The sequence below is a fragment of the Lutjanus erythropterus genome, chromosome 8, assembly GCF_056507025.1.
Source record: "Lutjanus erythropterus isolate fLutEry1 chromosome 8, fLutEry1.hap2, whole genome shotgun sequence".
Classification (NCBI taxonomy): Eukaryota; Metazoa; Chordata; class Actinopteri; order Lutjaniformes; family Lutjanidae; genus Lutjanus; species Lutjanus erythropterus.
Window position 1 is genome coordinate 15,553,451 of NC_139324.1, and position 19,999 is coordinate 15,573,449.

The 19,999-nt window shown below is 38.8% G+C and overlaps 1 protein-coding gene across 2 annotated transcripts; it reads left to right on the forward strand.

Moving 5' to 3' along the window:
• Positions 1–856: 856 nt before the first annotated feature.
• Positions 857–18,724, forward strand: slain1a (SLAIN family member 1a). Of its 2 annotated transcripts, XM_084724670.1 has the most exons (9): positions 859–1,445; positions 6,445–6,581; positions 10,045–10,164; positions 12,936–13,046; positions 13,245–13,394; positions 15,029–15,358; positions 16,633–16,821; positions 16,976–17,312; positions 17,843–18,724. In XM_084724670.1, exons 1-9 carry the CDS (start codon positions 1,000–1,002, stop codon positions 17,916–17,918), a joined length of 1,896 nt encoding a protein of 631 aa, XP_084580796.1. In that variant the 5' UTR covers positions 859–999; the 3' UTR covers positions 17,919–18,724. The 2 variants fall into 2 exon arrangements, with proteins under 2 accessions (XP_084580797.1, XP_084580796.1); XM_084724671.1 differs by lacking the exon at positions 16,633–16,821 and having other exon boundaries at positions 857–1,445.
• Positions 18,725–19,999: the final 1,275 nt, after the last annotated feature.

Consider the following 19,999-nt stretch of genomic DNA (forward strand, 5'->3'; position numbering starts at 1 on the left):
CCGCTTGTCCTTGAAGGGTCATGGGGGCTGGAGCCTATCCCAGCTGACACTGAGTGAGAGTGTGACTGTGGGATTTGGACTCAGGATCTTCTTGCTGTGAGATAACAGTGCGAACCACTGCACCACCATGCCATCCCACAGTCTGTAAAATACATACAAAAAGGTGCACATGCCCACATGCATTGACTCCTTACCAAAAATGTCTGCTTTGTCTCTCTCACCTCTCAGCATATTGTTGTTTTACACTCACACACATTGCTGTACATCACTTAGATACAAGTGTATATGTTTACATTCTTACACCTCTTACATTTAATTTTTTCCATTGTTGTACATAGTTTAATGTACAATGCACATATTTTTTATTATTTTATTTTTATTTCTTAAAGTTTCAGTTTCAGTTTCCTCCACCGCAACTGTGTTCCTGACAATATGGAGATGTCTTTGAAAGAGTATTTAATATGCAGGGGGAAAAAATATAGAAATTACAATTTAAAAATTGAATGAATAAATATGAAAAATATCCATCTATGTGAAACATTTTAGAGACTTCCTCTGTATTTCTAAATATCTGTCTCCTTTAATAATAATTTTAGTATGCATTTTCATTCTTGTACTTAAATTTTTCTTTTGTCTTTATCAAATTCATTTTCCAAAAAAATAGCAATTACTTCCACTGTGATCCAAAACCGTACAAAGATGCCCTATTATTTACAGGGACTGTACTGTATATGTGCGAGGAGGGCGCCCATAACAAACACTTCCTCAGCAGTGGTGTGATGGGAGTTGAACTCCAAGCTGCTGACCAATGAGAAGGAGGCTGTGCAATCATCCCAGCAGCGGCAGCAGCAGCATCAGTGTGCGTCTGTGTATCCGTGTGTGTGTGAGCGTGTATAGTAGCTTCAAACGGGGGAATCTGGACACCTTCTCTGAATTGAATAGGACCCTCTGCTGGCAGGCCGTGCTTTTTTTAGCCCCTCTCAATGTGCTTTTTACCAAATGGAAGCAGAGGTGTTGAACCCCCAGATGATGGCAGACGTCAATGGCAACAATAAAATCACCAACGCGGAGCTGGAGGTGTTGAAGCTGCAGGAATTGGTCCGAAAATTGGAGAAGCAAAACGAACAATTGCGGACTCGAGCGAACGCTGTAAACAATTGCTCCATCGGCCCTCATCTCCAGACCTCGCTGTCGTGTCTGCACGGAGGAGGGACGCCGTGTCCGGGGGACAGTTTCTCCTCTAAATATGGCATTTCCAGCACGACACAGTCGCATCCCGGAGCCCCGGGCTCACCGGAGGAGCCGTTCGCCTATTTTCAGCCGAGCTCGGTGTCTCCTGACGCCGCTGGGGAGGACAGCGGCGCCGCTGGAACCACAACTGTCTTGGATGAGGTGGATGTTTTGGACCTCAGCATCGTGCTCCCTGTCGGAGAGCCTGACAGCTGGTAACCACTCTGTTTATATCACGCACTTTTTTACAGGCACATATATGTGAATTTACAGTGTAAAAGCAGTTTTAGCTGACCCTAATACATCCTTCATAGGCCACAGGATTGTCAACTAGCCACAGTTTTGTGACATTATGTGTAATTCTACGCTCTTATTGATTAGACTATTGATTCATCCAGACACTGACAAACTGACTTCTTACAGGAGGAAAAAGAACAAGAACAGATTTGACTCATCCCAGAATGCACTGTGCAACAGAGGTGGAAGAAAATGTTGATACACTTCAGTATCACAGTATTATGATTTGTGAACACTGTGTCGTTATGTGTATGCCTTTAACTATCTAACTGACTGTTTTCACTATTGATTAATCTTATTTTCACTATGCATTGATTAGTCATTTAGTCCCAAGATTCTCAAACTGTTTTAGGTCTGGTGGTTCGTGAGCTCCGTCTAGTGGTAAGTGGAGAAATGTCATTTAAAAAAAAATAAAATAAAATACATTAGTTAAAAAACATAATACTGTCAAAATATAACAATTTCTGAATGAAAATACATAAAATAATACAACAACAGGATGGACGAAACTAGTATGATTTGTTTTAATATCAGCCTTTTGCTCATAGCACGTGCATACATTACCCATGATGACTTATAGTTACTGGCTAAACTGTAATGGCAATATAGTAAGAGGAGGTAAAATATAGAGATTGAAAAGAAAGGATTTTAAAAACATTATGAAGAGGAGTGCAGATGAGGAGCAGAATATTTTGATCAGACATGTTGAAACAGCGAACCAAGCACAAGAAGCGTCAGTGTCCACAGCACCTGCTATCACCAAACAGCTCAAAAGAGTATTTGGACAGCTCAACGTTTTCTTAGGTGGTATGGAGTGTGAAAAGTTTGAGAAACACTTGTTTAATCTGTAAAATGCGTAAAAACTGAAAAGTCACCAAAGGCCCTTTGACGTCACCAACATGACATCCTCAACTTTTGTCTAACACCCAAAGACTCTTCACTTATCATAAATGACAAAGAAAGGCAGCAGCAAATCCTCACACTTCAGAAGCTGGAGCCAGTAAATGACTGAAGTGATTAATCGATAATCAAAGAGGACCACTACTACAACACTGATTAATCAACTAGTAATTGCAGCTCTAGTAATGTTGTGATACATGCAAAGTGTCATGGCAGTGATTCATTTTAGAACTGCAGCAATTAGTCACTTAATTGATAAATAGTTAACTATTGAAATAATCCAGCCAATGATTCTGACAATTTGTTAATCATTTTCAGTCTTAAAAAAAAAAGAAAATCTTTTGTCCTTGATGACAAAACAAGGCATTTGAGGATGTTAGCTTGGGCTTTGAGGAACAGTGATCAATATTTGTCACCGTGTTTTGATAATTTATAGACCAAACAACTTACTGATTGATTAATCTAGAAAACAATTGACAGATTCATCGATAATAAAAAATAATCATTAGTTGCAGCCCAATTTCATTTTGTGTTTTTAAACTCCAGACTGCAGGTTAATTGTTCTCTATCTTCACTTTTCTAAAGAAGTAAACTTTCCTAATACCAATTTTATGCATATGGTGGTGTGTTCGTCATACTGTGACATTTTCCTAAAATTAGTTTTAAAAAAATATCAATGTATCACCATGCTTACAGTATTGCAGTTTATCTGAATATATTCAATGGTAAACCCACATCATGATACATATATCGTCAGATTCTTGCCAATACACTGTCCTACTGTTTCGTGTTGTCAAAAATATTGATTTATTGATATATATTGATATTTGAAGATTTTAAATGTTTTTTCTGCAGTATCAGCACCTGCTGCGTTTTGTTGTCCTCTCTTCTCTCTGACAGTTAATTAACTTAGATGCTGTGAAAAATACTATTCATTTTACTTAATTTCTAATATTAATTAATGAGATAATTTTGTTATTTTTAAAGGCCTGATCTAAAGAGAAAAAACAAGGTCTGTTGTTCTCATGTTATAGTCTTGTTATATTTATCTTTTAATAAACAGTTAAGATTTTATGCGCACAATGTTGTGCCTAGTTTTCCCCATGGTACCGAAAACAATATTAAGTGTCATTGTTTTTCACAGTATCGTGTCAAGGTGATCAATTCCACTATCATGACAACATTACTGCTGTGCATGCACCATAGGTATCTATTCAGAGTAAGACAGCAGTGGATGAAATTAGAAACAATGACCCCCTTCAGCCTGTGATCAAACAGCTCAGCTCTGTGTGTGGTGTTCAGCCCCAGGCTGAACTACTTTGAAGTGCTGTATCTGCTGACTTAGGTAGCTCACACACTGACATGCTGACTGCTGAACCGTTTCCAGCTTTATGTATCTGATGTGATGATGTGGAAAATGTAGCACACAGCTGAAGGCAGCACTGATGTGATCCACCATTAGCCCACCATGTCCGTGTACCCTCACTCTGTTTAACATTACTACAGTGATTGAAGTCAGTGTAACACCATGGCCTAGTTACTGAATAAAATGTCAGTTCTTCTTGGGTCAGATTCCTCTACTTGGATGCAGAGGTGACACATCATTTTTGACAGCCCAGTTTATTTGAAAGAGAAATCTGTAATATATTTACTGTTATAAAACAGGAAATGACCATGATATGTCATCAGACATTAAGTACTGGCTCCTCTGACAATAACCACGCTGTCCTTTAAAATTTCTATTCCAGCCTGTAACTTACGTTATTGTCTGACTGTTTCATGTTAATTAGAGTTCAAATTCATGCTGAATGTTTGCTAAATGAGTCAGTGTCTGTTTATGAGTTGTAAGAAATCATCAATAATCTTACAAAAGGAGTAAATCTTTATAATGGTTAAACTGAGCAAAGCGTTATTGGAGTTTGGCAGGCAGTAAGACAGACAGTCACTGAACAGCTGATCAATTTACAGTTTAGGACTTATCATCGCTTGTTGTTGTCAAATTACAATGAACATTTGTCTTATCTTGCACTCCTTTCTCACTATAACTGGATTCCATAATGATTACATTTTCTTTGTCTTAATTTATCTAATTGAAATTTTTATAATTATTACATGAATATAATGTAATGAAACTGACAACTTCGATATTTAGGCCCACTGAATTTTACTGACTGTTTGAAAAACAGAATAATTACTGTTGAATTGTACTGTGTCTAATCCAAATACACTGTATTGGAGTACATGATTTCAGTGTGTACACAGCAGCCTCAGGTAGTCAGCTGGAGGCAGATGGGCAAAGTATTATGGGAGCAAAGTCAAAAAAAGAAAAGCATTAAGCAGTGGTAAACATGATCACTGTAAGCAGTTTCCACTGTATTTGTTTTGTTGATTTATTTTCTAATTCTTACAAACAAAATTCAGAATCTGAAAGCTTGTTTTAACTCATTGCTCAGTGGTCAGATATGATACCCTGATAACAAGCAGCCGATAAAATTGGGATCCGGTTTCCAAAGGAGGTAAAAATCTATTTCAGGTTCTTCAGGTTTTTCACTGGCCGAGGCACAGACAACAAATTATTGTTTTCAGTAGTGTTTTGATTATTTTGTATAGTGTCCGAAAAGTGTTAAAATTTCCCAGAGCTAAAAGTTGCAGCTTTCAAGTTTATTTTCTTACCCATCAGCAGTCCAAATTTAGTGGCATCTAGCAGTGAGCTTGCAGATTGCAATAATTTCTCCACCCCTGGATCTAGAGTCATTGTTTGGTTTGTCCTTTCTGAGCTTCTGTAGACACAAGGTGGACCCTCAGTAGATATACAAGGTAACAAAAACACAATGAATCATATTTCCAAGAAATTATACGTAAATCAAATCATACTTAGGAATATTATGTTCTATTTTTGCCATATTCTGCCAATAAATCAACATAAATCTTGATTTAATTTATCCAAATAAGTTTCTGATTAATCTTTGGTTGATTGTCTAATCTGTTATCCTAACTAACTGTTTTTACAAATATCACTCGCAGTAAATCTCTAATGTCTCTCTGTAGCAGCCACATATCCACATCCTGAATAAAGCTATCACCACTTGAATTTTTATTTTACAAGGTTGGTTTCATAGTTTATGTTTTTGCCAGTAAAGTGGCAGTTTCTCTTTGTGGAGCTTTTATGGTGTTATTGTCGTTTGTATTTTATGACAGCCACTCCCTTTTGTTATGTTTTTTTGTCATAAAGTGTCCTTAAATCATTGGGTTGCCCATCTGAGAAATATTGCTACACTTTTAGAGATAAACGTGTTAACTAGAACCATAAAGGGTTCTTCTGCTAGTCCCCACAGCAGAACCCTTTTAGTTCCAGGTAGAACTTTTTAGAAAGGTTTCACTTGGAACCCTTTAAGAGAGCTCTACCTAGGACCCAACATAAAGGGTTATGCCTTGAAACACACGTGAGAGGTTCCACCTAGAACCCCATATGAGAGGTTCTGAAGGAGAACCCATCTGTAGTGCAATGGTTATGCCCAGAACCCTCTCTGGGGGTTCTATCCAGAATCTTTCCACCAAGAGCATTAACCAGAACCCTCCCAGGGGGTTCTACCACAAATACTTTTATATTCCAAAGGTTTTACCTAAAACCCTACCTGAGGGTTTGAATGAGAACCCTTTTATGTTTCAAGGGTTTTATCTAGAATCCACCCAGGGGGTTCTACTGCAAACCTCTTTGTATTTTGGTAGAAAGAACCCTTGGCGAAAGAGTTTTTCCAAGGATTTCAGCAATCCTTGAACTCTTTCTTCCAGAAAGGGGCTCTTCAGAACTGTATGGTTCTGGGTAGAACCTCAGCCCTTCAGGAAGAACCATTTTGGAACCTTTATTTCCAAGAGCATACTGTAAAACTCATTCCTCCAGACCTCTAAGATAAACAGTTAAGCAGCTTTTAGCTTTTTTCCCTTCAGTTCTGTCTGTAACAACATGCTGTAAAGGTGTCAGGACTAAACCGTGGGTTTTCGTGTTCTGCGTTCCAGGCTGTACGTGAGTCCCAAAGCCAAGCTGCAGGGTGAAAGTGTCCTCAGCCCTCTCCAGTGGTGCAGGCAGGTACTGGACCACCCGGGGCCCGAGGTGGAACTGGCCAAGATGACCCTCTGTCACAGACTGGACCAAGGTACAGTGTATCTACTTACCGCTCAGATTAACAGCCTTCATCTGTGGCCACATCTGGACATCTGTCTCTCTGCCTGCTGACATGTGATGATAATCTGTGACACACTTCGCCTACAAAGTGTCTCCACGTGCAGCAGGATTTCTACAGTGATTTCTGAGTCATGGGAGTGTTCCTCTCTCTCTCCTCACAACTCAATAATTTCTAACCATCTGGCCATTTTACTCACTCTCTTTAAATTTATAGCTTTTAAAGTACCGCAGGCAACTTCCCACGGAGTGATTATTTCTGTGGTAGTTGGAAGGACTCCCATTTACACCTATCATTGTCTCCAGAGAACTATTAAGATCGGTTTAAGGGATTTGCTATGCTACTGATATTTAAAAAAAAAAAAACAATTCCATTTGGAGGAACTCATGCTGTGCTGTTGGATAGTATTACCCTGCATTAAGTGGGAAACAGTGTGGCGCAGTGTAGAGAGGATTATAAAGCTGTGGTTAAATTATCACCATTACAGTGTAACACCAACAAGTGGTTCTGCATACATTTTCCTTCTTAGACTTTTCAAAGGAATGTTGAAAAAAGCAGGGATGTTCCTGGTGACCCTGTCGATTTAACTGAAATTTTAACTTTTAACCTTAATCTTAAAAGTAAGAAAGCCCTGAGGGAGTAGTCGGATTTGAGCACCATTTATTAATTGATAAGGATTTTGTGGCAGTTTGTGCCCTGCCTTATGAACATTGTACATTATCCTGCAAACCATGACAGCAACGGCAGGATCAACAAGCAGGATCTGTGGGTAGACAATGTCGTATTGTTTTGCAGGTTACATGCCAGTTTATTCTCACACAGCCTACGTACATCTTATTATTATTTTCTAGATCAAAAATAGTGCCAAACCTAAAAATGCTGCAGCCCAGTTTGAAATCTGAAAATTTTTTGCAGCCCGCCCTAACCTTTAATCACAACTTTGATAAACATGTGAGACTAAGACCCTATATTTTTCCTATATATTCCTTATTCACTGCCATGTGTTGGAGCTGCAACCCGAGCTAATATTGGGTGGCTGCATAACATCTTCAAGACAACAGTTAGCCAGTGTTGTACCTTAATAAAAAATGTATAATTAGTTTAACCAAGGAGTATTTCTGGTGCCGACTAGTGAGGGTAGAAAGGTTTAATCATTCAGTCAATTAATCACACATATCCCTAGACAAAAATCAGTTCAATAGAAGAAAATATTAAATTCAGATTCTTGTTTTTGAAATATTAAGGGAATTAATTTCAGGAAATCTGCTTTTTTGAGAAGAATGATACAACTCTCATATCCATATGTTCAAAATGTTGCTGGAGCCATCAGCCAGTTAGATTAAAAATCCTCCCTATTTTTTAAGGTCTCGAGTTTAGCAAATATAGCCCTACTGCCCTTTTGATTTTTTCACTCCTGCCCCTCAGACAGAGTAAAAACTGCAAGATAAGGATGCACCTGTGCTCCTGGCATTCCTGCATACGGTGTTTACATGTCACCGTATCCTGGTTCCTCGACATATTGGGGTTTCTACAGCAAGGATATGATGTTTATAACAGGAAGCACATAACCCAGGATACTAGTGTGCTACTTACTGGATGACACTTTGCTGCTGGACCCAGTTTTAGATTCGGTACTTTTACAGTTTCTACACTCATGCACAGGGATATGGTTGCCATAGAAACCATGCTTACATTAACTGGGTTTTTGAGGCAGATTTGGCCAGTGCTCACTGCTCAAACAGCCTGCACAAGAGACTCTTGTACTGCTGCACACATGGGTGTAGACTGTGTTTATGTGATCAGTTAATCTCATATTGTGGATCAAACTGTTTGTGTTCAAACTGCGATTCAATTCTGAATATTTGTCAGTGTTTGTTTGGATGTTCATTAGTCTGTGTATGTGTGTATGGTTCAAGGTCCTCTTTTCTCTCTAAAGACGTATTCAGTGAAGGTTGGCTCTCCTCCTCTGGGTCATGAATACATCCTTGTCTCTGAGCTCCAGAAGCTGTTGTTTGTGTAACTTGCAGTGAATGCTAGTTTTATCCAGTAGTGGTTGAGCCTAATTGTGTCAGGAATGCCAAATGCTGCACTCTGTCAGGTGTGTGCCTCTCTGACTACCAATCAGTGGGGCTAAGCTCAGTGTTTACACACTGAACACTCATTATCTAATGTCAGTCATGGCACTCCAAGCCAATTTACTCACAGCTAGTCAACATCAATTAGTGAAAAAGAACAGTACCCTCTACATTTATTTTATTAACAGTTTATGAGTTGTAACAATTTAGCACTTATTAAAGGAATAGTTCAGATTTGTTGGAGTGGGGTTCTTATCCATAGTCTGCCATAAAGCAGCAACTGGAACATATTTTAGACACCTAAAAAAAAGTGTTTACGCTATATTTAGAATATTTTCACTTTTTATTTTATTTGATTTTACTGCATAGAACACAGGAGTTGCTGTTCTACCACGGACTGGATGAGTTAGTTTGTTCGTCTTATGGTTTGTGTTTGTTTCACACTTTTAAAGCATTTAAAACACAGTAATCACACAGTAACACTGTAAACTAAATGATCAAGTCAGCTGAAGATCAGCAGCTCCTGTGCTCTGCAAGGTAAAATTAATGTTTTTGCCAATACAGTCTTGTTGGCTTGGAAAGAGTGTTATTTGTCTTATATAACAGTAGTTTCGCATCAGAAAAGGCTGTCTGATGGCAAGGTAAAGCGGTGAAAATATTCTAAATACAGAGTCCACTTAAACTGATGTTGGTTTTTTTCGGGTGAGCCTTTTTTAGGCAGCTAAAATTAATTTTTCTGCTGCCTGTGTCCACAACAGTATATTGCTTACCTTCTTCTAGTCCTGTCTCCTTCTCCAAACTGGGGGTGTATCAACCAGCATCTAACATAGGTAATACACTGACAATGTATGAGTACCTCATACAACACCACTTTTAAGGCTTTATGAAACCATTGATTACAACTTAGACACCTTTATTATGATATGTTTAACAATGTTGTAACATGAAATTAATGCAGCAGGAAAAAAAACAAATTTAAGCAGTACAAATATAACTTACACACCCCAAAGCAGACCATAGTAGATCTAATTCTGATTTTGGGAATGGGATGTAGCCTACATGCACAATCCCTGCTTATCCGAAGATCCCTCCAAAAAAATCTGTAGTTTATCCCAATAAGCTGCAGCGGTAAGCTAAACCTCGTCTTACTGTATGAGCCTCTTCTATCTGAGCCGTGACCCAATCATTTAAAACATCAATACTGATCTGTAAAAAGCAGATTAACATTTGGCCACACTGTGTTAAAATATAATCGATGCACTGCATGCGTGTGGTTGGGTGTTTTTATGTGTGTGTGTGTGTGTGTTGATATGGTAAAGCAATCAGACTAACATGTTCCATCACTACAATCTTGTGTCCAGCTAAGCGGAGGCGAGGACTTTCCTCCGTCCGTCCATACAGCTGCATCGAGGGGCTGTCCTCCACCCTCAGCTGCCCCGTCCTGCCTTACACTAAATCTGCTGCACTAACCGAGTCCCCAGGTAACACAAACATATACGACACCTGCATATAACCCAACCTGCTAACCACTAAAGAGACACTAACTTATGATGAGCTTCTGGGATTATTTATGTTCAACTATGTTTTGTGGTTCAATTAGGGTGACTGGCCTTAAACCAATTTATTCTGATGTGTAGAAAGAAGAAATATATTTACTGTAATAAATCATAAACTGACCATGATATTTCATCAGATTAAGGAAATGTGTTAAATTGAAATACTCGCTTCTCTGACGAACAAAGCTACAGTATATGTTAATGGATCTGACAGGCAGTGACTGAACTCAAACTCCAGAGTGTATATTTTCAGAGCAGTGAGCTTTTGTTCTCAGGATAACAGCCTGAACTTTATATCAACAGACGGTTATAAACAGCTCATAAACTTAAAGTGTGGGATTCATCGTTGCTTGTCATTGTCAGTTTACAGTATTGTGCTTGTGTTCCTGCATTGTTCCATATTTTGTTGATTTTAGAGGCCCCTGTGACAAAAGTGGTAGTGTTTCCACCATAATAACCACAAAATATTGCATCAAAAATTAAATTATCTAAATAAAAATCTCCTTTTCTTTTCTCTTTCTCCTCTCCTTTTAAACTCGATAATCTCACTGTAATTGTGCCTGGAAAAATGTAAATGCAGGCTCATTTTATCTGATTTGAAGGAGAATAGGGCCAGGTGGCAGGCATTAAGAACAACCCTAAAGAAATAGTTAATCTTCTCACAGATGGTCTTATTCACTTATGAAGGTCATAGAGGCATCAGTTAAAAATTAAGGCTGCTTAATAAAAAACTCCTTGTTGTAGCTTTAACACATCCAAGAGAAGACCAGGCAGAATGAGACCCGCTGTGACCTTTGCAAGAGAAAGAAAATGCTGCTAATTTAGGCATTTGTTTTAGTGTTGTAATGATTAGTTGAGTCAATGAATTGATTAGATTATTGACAGAAAACAGCTAAGTGACTATTTCACTCTGACTTATTGATCCTTGTAGTCATTTATCAAGCCAAAAATGCCTATTAATTATCTCCCATAGGGGAAATTCAATTTGACACTGCTGCACAAAAAATAGCGGTTTAAATGTTGTAAAAAAAAAAAAAAAATAATAAATAAGGCACAATAGGAATACTATATAGAATTAATTGATGTGTGTGTGTATATATGTGCAGTGTTTCAAAATATGTATAATATTCACTCAAATGAGTTGTGAGTCTGTTTGTATATACGTATACAATATATAATATTTTAACATGCCTGTTATTTTGGTTATTAGTAGTCGTATTAAAGTGTTATTATGTTTTGTTATGTTTGTTTTGTTAGGATTATCTTATTTGTAGCCATCTTATTTGAAAGATTTCAACATTATTATATTTATTGCCATTAGGTTTTGCACAGATGTACATGGCCTCCAGAGGATGAACCTAATGATTTAGGTGAAAAAATATCTCAACACAAACTCGATAGATTAGCACAAAATTCATTTAGTCAAAATGTCAATTTGTCATTTTCTCTGGTTTATGACTTTCTCCTCAGCCCCAGCTATACTTTGTGTTTAGTGCAAAACTAAGGTAAACATTATACAAGCTAAGCAGGGCTAGATGAGCATGAAATTATATTTTCACACTGGCAAGCGACAACGAGTCCTTCACTGTGAGTTGATCAGATGTTTAGAACTGTCAGTTGTCAGGTGATATAAAGTTAAGCCCGTTATCCTGAAAACAAAAGCCCACTGTTCCGAAAACATACTTGGGAGTCGGAGTTCAGTGACTGCCTGCCATTAACACACTGCTCAATTTAACTTTTATAAACATGTACTCCTAATGATTTCTTATAAATCCTGAAGAGATACTAACTCATTCATTGAGCATTGATTAGAACTTTAATTAACAGGAAAACAAAACAGATTTTCTCGCCTGGAATGGAAATGCTGGCTGTAGTGCTGTAGTCTGAGAAGTATTTCAACTTCATCTCTTATCACTGTCTTTTTGTGATGTATTTACTTTACAAAATCATTTTTTGAAATATATACATATTTCTCCTTTAATCAAGGTAGTTTGCGCTCTTCTTTTGGAACATCCCTCTCCAAATTTAAACAGTTACGCACAATCATTCATTGAAACTACCCAATGCTACCACAGTCAGACCTGTTGGTCTCTGAGCAGTGGTGCTTTTTCATTTTCTCCACACAGTTTTATCCTGCCAGTGTGGGGACTCAAGCCTGCTTTTTCAGCCTCCAGGCCGCTGCTGCCCTCATTCCAAAATCTCACATAAAATATCAAATAACAAAATGTTCACAGCATGTGCAAATGAAGGCTAATTTGCTTACACCGTGTCCCTATATAAAAAGTCTATTAAACTTAAGACCATAATGTTGTACCTTTATCAAGTTAAAACAACTCTGTCCTTAAACCTCATAGTCATTGCTCCATTTCACATCAAAAGTAATAAGAACATAGAGCCAAAAGCATCTGTTGCTTCCAAAATACTTATGGAGCTCACTGTATAAACATAACCCAGATTCTTAAACAACCTGTTACTTGCAGTTTACAGTCAGATTACAGCAAAGTCCTGGGGAGAGATTATAAGCTCATACCCTTAAACAGATGGAGACAAGCAAGCTCAGACTCCACTAGAGGAAAAAACCTCTGCCCGTTCATCTATATTTTATACAAACATAAGTGTCACGAAGGGAGGGCAGATTTAGCTTTGACTTGCAAGTGATTTAATCTTTTCACTTCTTTTGTTTCTTTTTCTACAAGCCCCGTTGTCATCATCAGGTCAGTCTTATCTCCCGCCGACTCTCCCACTCAGGCAGAGCTGCAGCTTCAGTGACAGAGCGCCCACCTTCCTGTCAAACTCCACCCTGCACAGTAAGAATTCACTTCTCTGCTCTGTCATTCATTTCTATAGTTTCATCACCATAAATCCAACAATTAAACGTCACATCTGTTATCACTACCTGTATCACATGCATATTCTTAAAAGCACTACAGTTGTCCTGGTTTTTCTTGGCTATAGATGGTGAAATATCTTGTTGAGGTCGATGTGGCTCTCCTGTGTGTTTTTAGATGTGGGTCGCCGGCATGCAGCGATCAGCCCTCAGTCTTCCCTGGACAGCGAGGTGGGTGTGTCAGAGCTGGAGGACGACTCCATCTCGATGAGCTACAAACTGCAGGACATGACAGACGTGGAGGTCATGGCACGACTTCAGGAGGAGAGTGAGTTGACTGTCTGAACGTCTTATAGGCGCCACAGGGCAAGGTGGCCTCAGGTCCTAACATGCCTGAAATTTACATTAGTAAAAGGCAATAAAAACTAGTAGATAGTCTTAAATTCTGTTTTGGAAGGGAGGGGAGGTCAGAAAGGAAGGAATTTGGCAACTACAGGCATCTAAGTGACTTTCAGTATAGTAAGTTAGACTTGTACCTTGATATAACCTCATTTCAGACAGTTGTAGTGATTACTGTTATTAAGGACAAATATATATATATATATTTTAACACCAATAAACAAATTTGGATAAATGTTCTTAAAACATTTTAACTGACTTAATTTGCTCTCAACAGTGGCATTAAGTAGTCTTAAAAAGTCTTAGATTTAACTTGCTGATATATGTGGACACCCTGCAGCAGGCAGAGAAAACAAAATATACCCTTCATGAAAAAAGACAAAGTTTGAAGCAAATGTGGTCATAGTAGGATGTGTGCAAATAACTACTGTTAGTCCAACCTCTACGTACAAGATATATATGATTTTCTGGTTACTTAGTTTTCTTTTTACAGTGATGAGGTTAGATTTTTGGGTTTGCTATGATTACATGATCCTAAATTGTGGGGATGGTCGTTTGATTCCTGGCTCCTCCTAAACATCATGTCAAATGGGCCTTGAACAACTCATGTGGGAGAATGTGGAGCAGTTTGTAGCACTTTGCATTCGAGGTACAAAAAAACTATTATTTCTGTAATTCAAGTTTTTCATTAAGTTCTCCATTTCATTAGTGTCACTCAACAGATGTGGACAGCAGGGATAAGTCTAGCATTGGACGTATGTTTCAGGCAGAACACACCATGCTTTTATATGTCTACTTCCAATTCCAATGTGTTTATTCTTGAGACCTGAGATGATACGAGTGAATGACATCCAGCCATATGGTAAACAGTGATCCATAGACCCCTGAAAGGGCTGATATTGATCACTACATTTCTGGTGAATGGCTAAAGCGAAGATAAATGTTTGACCCTTGAAGAGTTTAACTGCAGTATGCAGTGATATCTTGATGTGCCATTGGGTTGTTAAATTATGCAGTAGATTTCAGAGAAAAACTTGCCTGTATCAGTTTGATCGGAATTCACTAACTGAATAATGGATGAGGAGCGGCTCCGCACTCTTAGGAATGAGGATTCCAAAAGGGTTCTTCATGAAGGGCTGAGGTTCTACACAGAAATATTTGCTTCTTCTGAGGAACCCTTTTGAAGAAAGGGTTTGTCAAGTGTTCTTTGTAAGATTAAGAGCTCCATTAAGAACAATTTTCATCCAAAGAATCAAAAGAATCAAAATAGCTGTCAATTCATTTAATAATTAATTTATATTCAATTGATTGTTCCAGCTCTAACCGTAATATAAAAGGGTTCTCTGCAGAACTTTCTGGGTGGGATCTAGATAAAATCCCTGATATATAAAAAGGTTTTCAGTAGAACCCCCTAGATGGTTTGTTTCTGGTACCCTAAGAAGGTGGAAAAGTTCTGGATAGAACCCCCAGAGAGGGTTCTGTCTTTTATTTCTAAGAGTGTAGGAAACGTATGTCTGTATTTATGTTCTCCTCAGATAAAAGCATTGATCTGTCACCCTGCAGGTCTCCGACAGGACTACGCCTCTACCTCAGCCACAGTCAGCCGTCGCAGCTCCAGCTTCTCCTTACACTCCCTCAGGCGCAGTGAGATGGATCTAGAGGAGGAGGACGAGGAGGACGAAGGGTACGACCAGCTCCCTCCTCCCCAGCCTCGGCTGTTCCGCACAGGGTCTATGCAGCGGGGCAGCCTGCCCCACTCTCACACCTTCTCCAGTATCAGAGACTGCAGACGCAGCTCAACCACCCCTCAGTTTTCACTCAGTGGACTCTCCCAGTACTCTGGACCCTCCAGCCTGACCACAGAAACACACACAGCATACAGGAATAGCACAGGTGAGTGTTTAATGGTTTCCTTGACCACCTGAAGTTGTAAGATCACTAAATGTCCTCCAAAGGTTCAGAACTCTTAAGTGAATTGAGTAAGTGTCCCAATTCAGACTAAAAGCATCTTGACAGAATTACCCACATTCAAGACGTCCCTAATTTCTGACCAGACAAGTTGTAAGTGCCAAGACGGATTTAAAGAGTGATTTAAAAAGCATCCTCAGTTAGGGTCAGTGTGTCAGTGTACTCTGTTCTATCAGTTGCATGCAAAGGCTGCACTGACTGCATGACTGACTGATATTTCTCCCTCTTTGCATGCTGTGCATTTTTGACTTTAGTTAAGTAAGAAGGAATATGAATAGTTTGAGAAATTATTTATAATGGGAATTTATGTTATTTGGGAAAGCTACCACCAGCAATGTGTTAGCTTAGTTTTGTATAAAGACTGGACCTGGGTCCGTTCAAAGATAACAAAATCCAAATACCAGTACATCTAAAGTTTGATAATTAACAAGTGACATCTTGTTTGTTTAAAGATGCTGCTAGAGGTCATAGCAGACCATCAACATCTCAGGCCAGAACAAATGTTTTGTTTAGGGGGAAGAAGGCGGCATCTAAACACACACTGTTCACAAAACTCAGATCAGACTGTCAAACTCGATGGTGCTGATCAAATATGAATCAAGGTTATGTTACTGCATTGTCTATTTCTTATCTGAAATGTTTTCAGAAACATATTTGATGGGATTATTTATTTACTATTAATAACAACTTTATTACAAAAGTAATATTGTAGAATGAAATAAAATGTTTGTACTGATAAGTTTAAAAAAGTCGTGTAGTATTAAATACTACTGTGTGGCACTTTCTTGTCACAAAATAGTGCATCTTGCTGTAGTTTTATCTGAAAAGTTGCACCACATTACGTTTCCTTTCTGCGAGTCTCCATGGATGTATTAAACTCTCACAAGTCAGCAAAAGCAGCAACACACACAGCTGAGTAATGGCATCCTGAGCAGAGAATCAAGTCACATTCCCTCTGTGTCTCTATATAGCAAATAGCTGTTTGCTGACATCTGGAGAGGCTGAGTGTTGTATATAATTCACCTTTAATATGTACAGAAAAACAAATTATAAAAATGTGGTTATGTGCAGGATTTTTTTTTTTTTGCTGGAAGCAGTGACTTTAATATTCACCAAAATGTTAAACTAGTCCGTTAATGTGAAACGTGAGTGAAAAACACCTACATTATCTGAGCTGGTTTGTTGCTATGGTTGCATAGACAAGCTACGGAGAAGCATGCCCAACCTGATCCGAGCTCCCAGCATGCCCAGTGTTCCCAGTATTCCATGTCTGGCTTCCCCCGTCAACCCAACCTCCCACGGCCCCTCCTCCTTGCCAACGATATCCTCCCTCAGGAGCAGCCAGAGTTTTGACTCATCCAGTGGGCTCGCACGCCTCCAGTCCTCCAGTAAGAGTCTTTTTTTTTTTAAAGTCTATGAATAAATCAGCCACACTCGTCTCATTTTTATTCATGAGTGAATGTAGAGCTCTGTTTTCTGAAGTCAAAACATTCTAATTCTGTCGCTGATGTTACTTTTATCTGGTCCCTTGTTGTGTTTCAGTTCCTTCCCCAGGGCAGCTCAGTCAGCGGGTTCAGAGTGTGGGGAACTTCCCCACTACTCCCCGACATCCACTGAAAGCCACAGCCTACGTGAGCCCCACAGTGCAGCAGGGTCCCGCCTCCCATTCCCTGTCCACCTCCAGCAGCCTTCACTCCATCCCCAGCAGTGCCGCGCTGCCTCAGCCCCTCAAACCCAGCAGCGGCAGTCTGGTACCGCAGCCCCTCAAAGCCAGCGCCAACCAGTCGGCCGTCCCTCGCAGCTCCCTTCCTCGCCCGGCCTCCTTTATAGGAACAAGTGGAGTACCGCGTGCGAGCAAAATCACCCCACCCACACGCAGGTAAGGGGAGATACACTGGACACGGATAATGTCCACCTGTTTGACATGTCTCAGTCTGTACTGTAAAGGCACAGTCGATCCCAAAATGTTATGTTGTGTGTGAGAGGGATTGCTGCTTTCTTTGCTCTTACATTTTTATAGTAAATTGAATATTTGGGGTTTTAAGCTGTTGGTCAAACAGCTCTGGCACATTGAGATGGCCATTTTTCAGTGTTCTCTGTTATTTCATAGACAAAATGATATATTGGTTCATTGAAACATGATTGGCAGATTAATTGATAATGAAGATAATAATTCATTGCAGCCTTATTCTGTGTACAATAAGTTTGTAGCATGTAATCGGGACAGAGTACAGGTGTTTAAACACTTACACTGACTGTCCTGGTGGAGGTGCTGTCGTTAAAGGTCAGACATTTAAAGGCAAGCTGAATCAGTTTGTTTATGATACTTGAAGTGATTTTTTTTTATTATAATCGCATTTGATTTGATTAAATAATTTATTGATTAACCTTTTTTCTTTCTGTTTGCAGTTTGCTGACTCCTCCAAAGAGCCTGGCTGCCCTGAGTGCCCTGAGGGATGGCAGCTGGAGAGACGGCTGCTACTGAACCCAAACAAACTGAAGTTCGAGAGGTGCACAGGGTAACGCCTCATGGGACCCAACTGATTTAACATTTTGCTGTCAGGAGGGCCCGGAGAGAGTGACTGTTAACATTTCTAAAAGGCACTACTCTTTACTGAAGGACAAAGTAACGACTGAGAACAGTATGGGTCCAGCAGGCTGGATCTTTACCTTACTACCTGCTGAAACACAGACTGACACACTATGAATCAACCTGGCAATATTCTGATAATCAGTTGTTAAATGTGAACTGGATCTTCTTTGATATGTGTTTTTTGATTTGTCATTGTGTGATAGTTAAGGCTTTCATTCAACAGAATGAAAATTTCTCTCCCGTTGAAAGCTTAGAATAAAAGATAGGCCACGCTTTTGTACATGCTTTTAATGATTTCATGTGACTAATTTTGCAGTTATTCATTTTTGTCAGACTGTGGTGTCACATTTGAAGTAGAACCTTTTGTTACATCCCGTGCCTGTTAAAAAAGTAGTGTAATTCATGTCAGTTATATTTATTGGCTGGTCCTCGCAGCACTTTTGATCAGAATTATGATTAACATGTTGAAATAAATTATCTGCTTTGTTTCTTAAGTATGACATTATTAAGTGTACACACATTATCTTTTGGCTACTTTCTTTTCATTATCACTTACATGAGAGCTGAGATTTTTAATGTTCTTTGATAAACATAATCGCTGCAATGATATTGCACATACAAGAGCTGATGCTTTTTACGGATGACAAGAATTTAAAGAGGAGGTGAGTTTTTAAAGTGAATAAAAGCCTTTCAAAATATTCTTGTATTTTGTGTCTGTTAATTTTGTATCTTCTCCTTCTCCTCAGTTGCCATAAATTCAGCTATTGTCTTATGTTCCACAAATGATTTCCCTTTTAAGAGACTGAGATGAGGCCCTTAAAATTTTCTGAGGAAAATGATTATGAAGGACCTTCTAGAAACACACAGGTAATACTTAAGCAACTAAGAGTAAACACTTATGGATTAAAGGGGTTTTCCTTACAACATCCCAAGGAAATCCTTAGGGTGATTTCTGTAACTTATTTTAAGACACCCTGAGATGAAAACTGAAGGGAAACCTTAGCCTAAGTAGCTTGATGCAAGCAGGCACCCTTTCCAGGATGTTTCAGTAATAGTTTTTGTTTAAATATGATAATTTTAATGTTGCAGCACATTATTGCTGCATTTTCCATCTGGCAACACTGTATAACCTGGTAGCAACATTTTTATCCAAACCTCACACCCTGCAATGTTATTGGCCACAGCCCATAAACTTCCCAAACACAGTAAAATAAGATATTGGGAGAGATTGGAAACAATTGTTGTATATGAGTCTATACATTGTTTTGTTTTGTTTTTTACATTTTATTTATTTATTGTAGGAAACCTTGGCAAAGCATACCTTTAAAGCAGAGGTGCACAAATCTTTCCTATGAAGGGAATAACATGTATCTGGATGGGGACCACAGGCCAAAAATAAATATTGATATTATGTTAAATATGTACATCCTAAGGTTAAAATTAAGTTTCAGTACTGTTAAACCATGAATCTCTAATCTGCTTAACAATAATTTTATTCATTTGCAAAGGTGATTATCAAAAGCATAAATTTAAAAGGAAAGACACCTTTCTGACAGAAAGTGCAACTCGAGGTGCTTTAAATTAAGTTGAATAGCTGTATTGTACACTTCTGTAATTAAGAGCGGAAATTTTACGACTTGCTCAATTGAACATGCATTTTTCCCTTTATCTTGTAGCCCCTTGTACAGTTTTGAAGGTAAAGATTTTGCACTGAATTATCCAACGAATGTGAAACAATTGAAGCAGTGGTGGTCCTAAAAGTGAGGTGCCCTCACTCTTAATTTTAGCACCGTACATTTGTTTACCTGGTAGCAGGTGAGAGTGTTTTAACCTGACTGTTGTCATCTCCACAGGGGACCCTGCTGGAAATGAAGTGACTAATGTTTAACAGATTAGTATGTTGATGTTGAATCTCCCCAGTAACACTCAAAACACATTCAGTTTTGGCACACTGTACCTCAGGGTAAGTCAAT

Coding starts and splice junctions, on each gene's coding strand:
- slain1a (XM_084724670.1), top strand. CDS start 1,000: ATGGAAGCAGAGGTGTTGAACCCCCAGATGATGGCAGACGTCAATGGC. Junction 1,446..6,444: donor GTCGGAGAGCCTGACAGCTG/GTAACCACTCTG, acceptor TCTGCGTTCCAG/GCTGTACGTGAGTCCCAAAG. Junction 13,047..13,244: donor GTCAAACTCCACCCTGCACA/GTAAGAATTCAC, acceptor GTGTGTTTTTAG/ATGTGGGTCGCCGGCATGCA.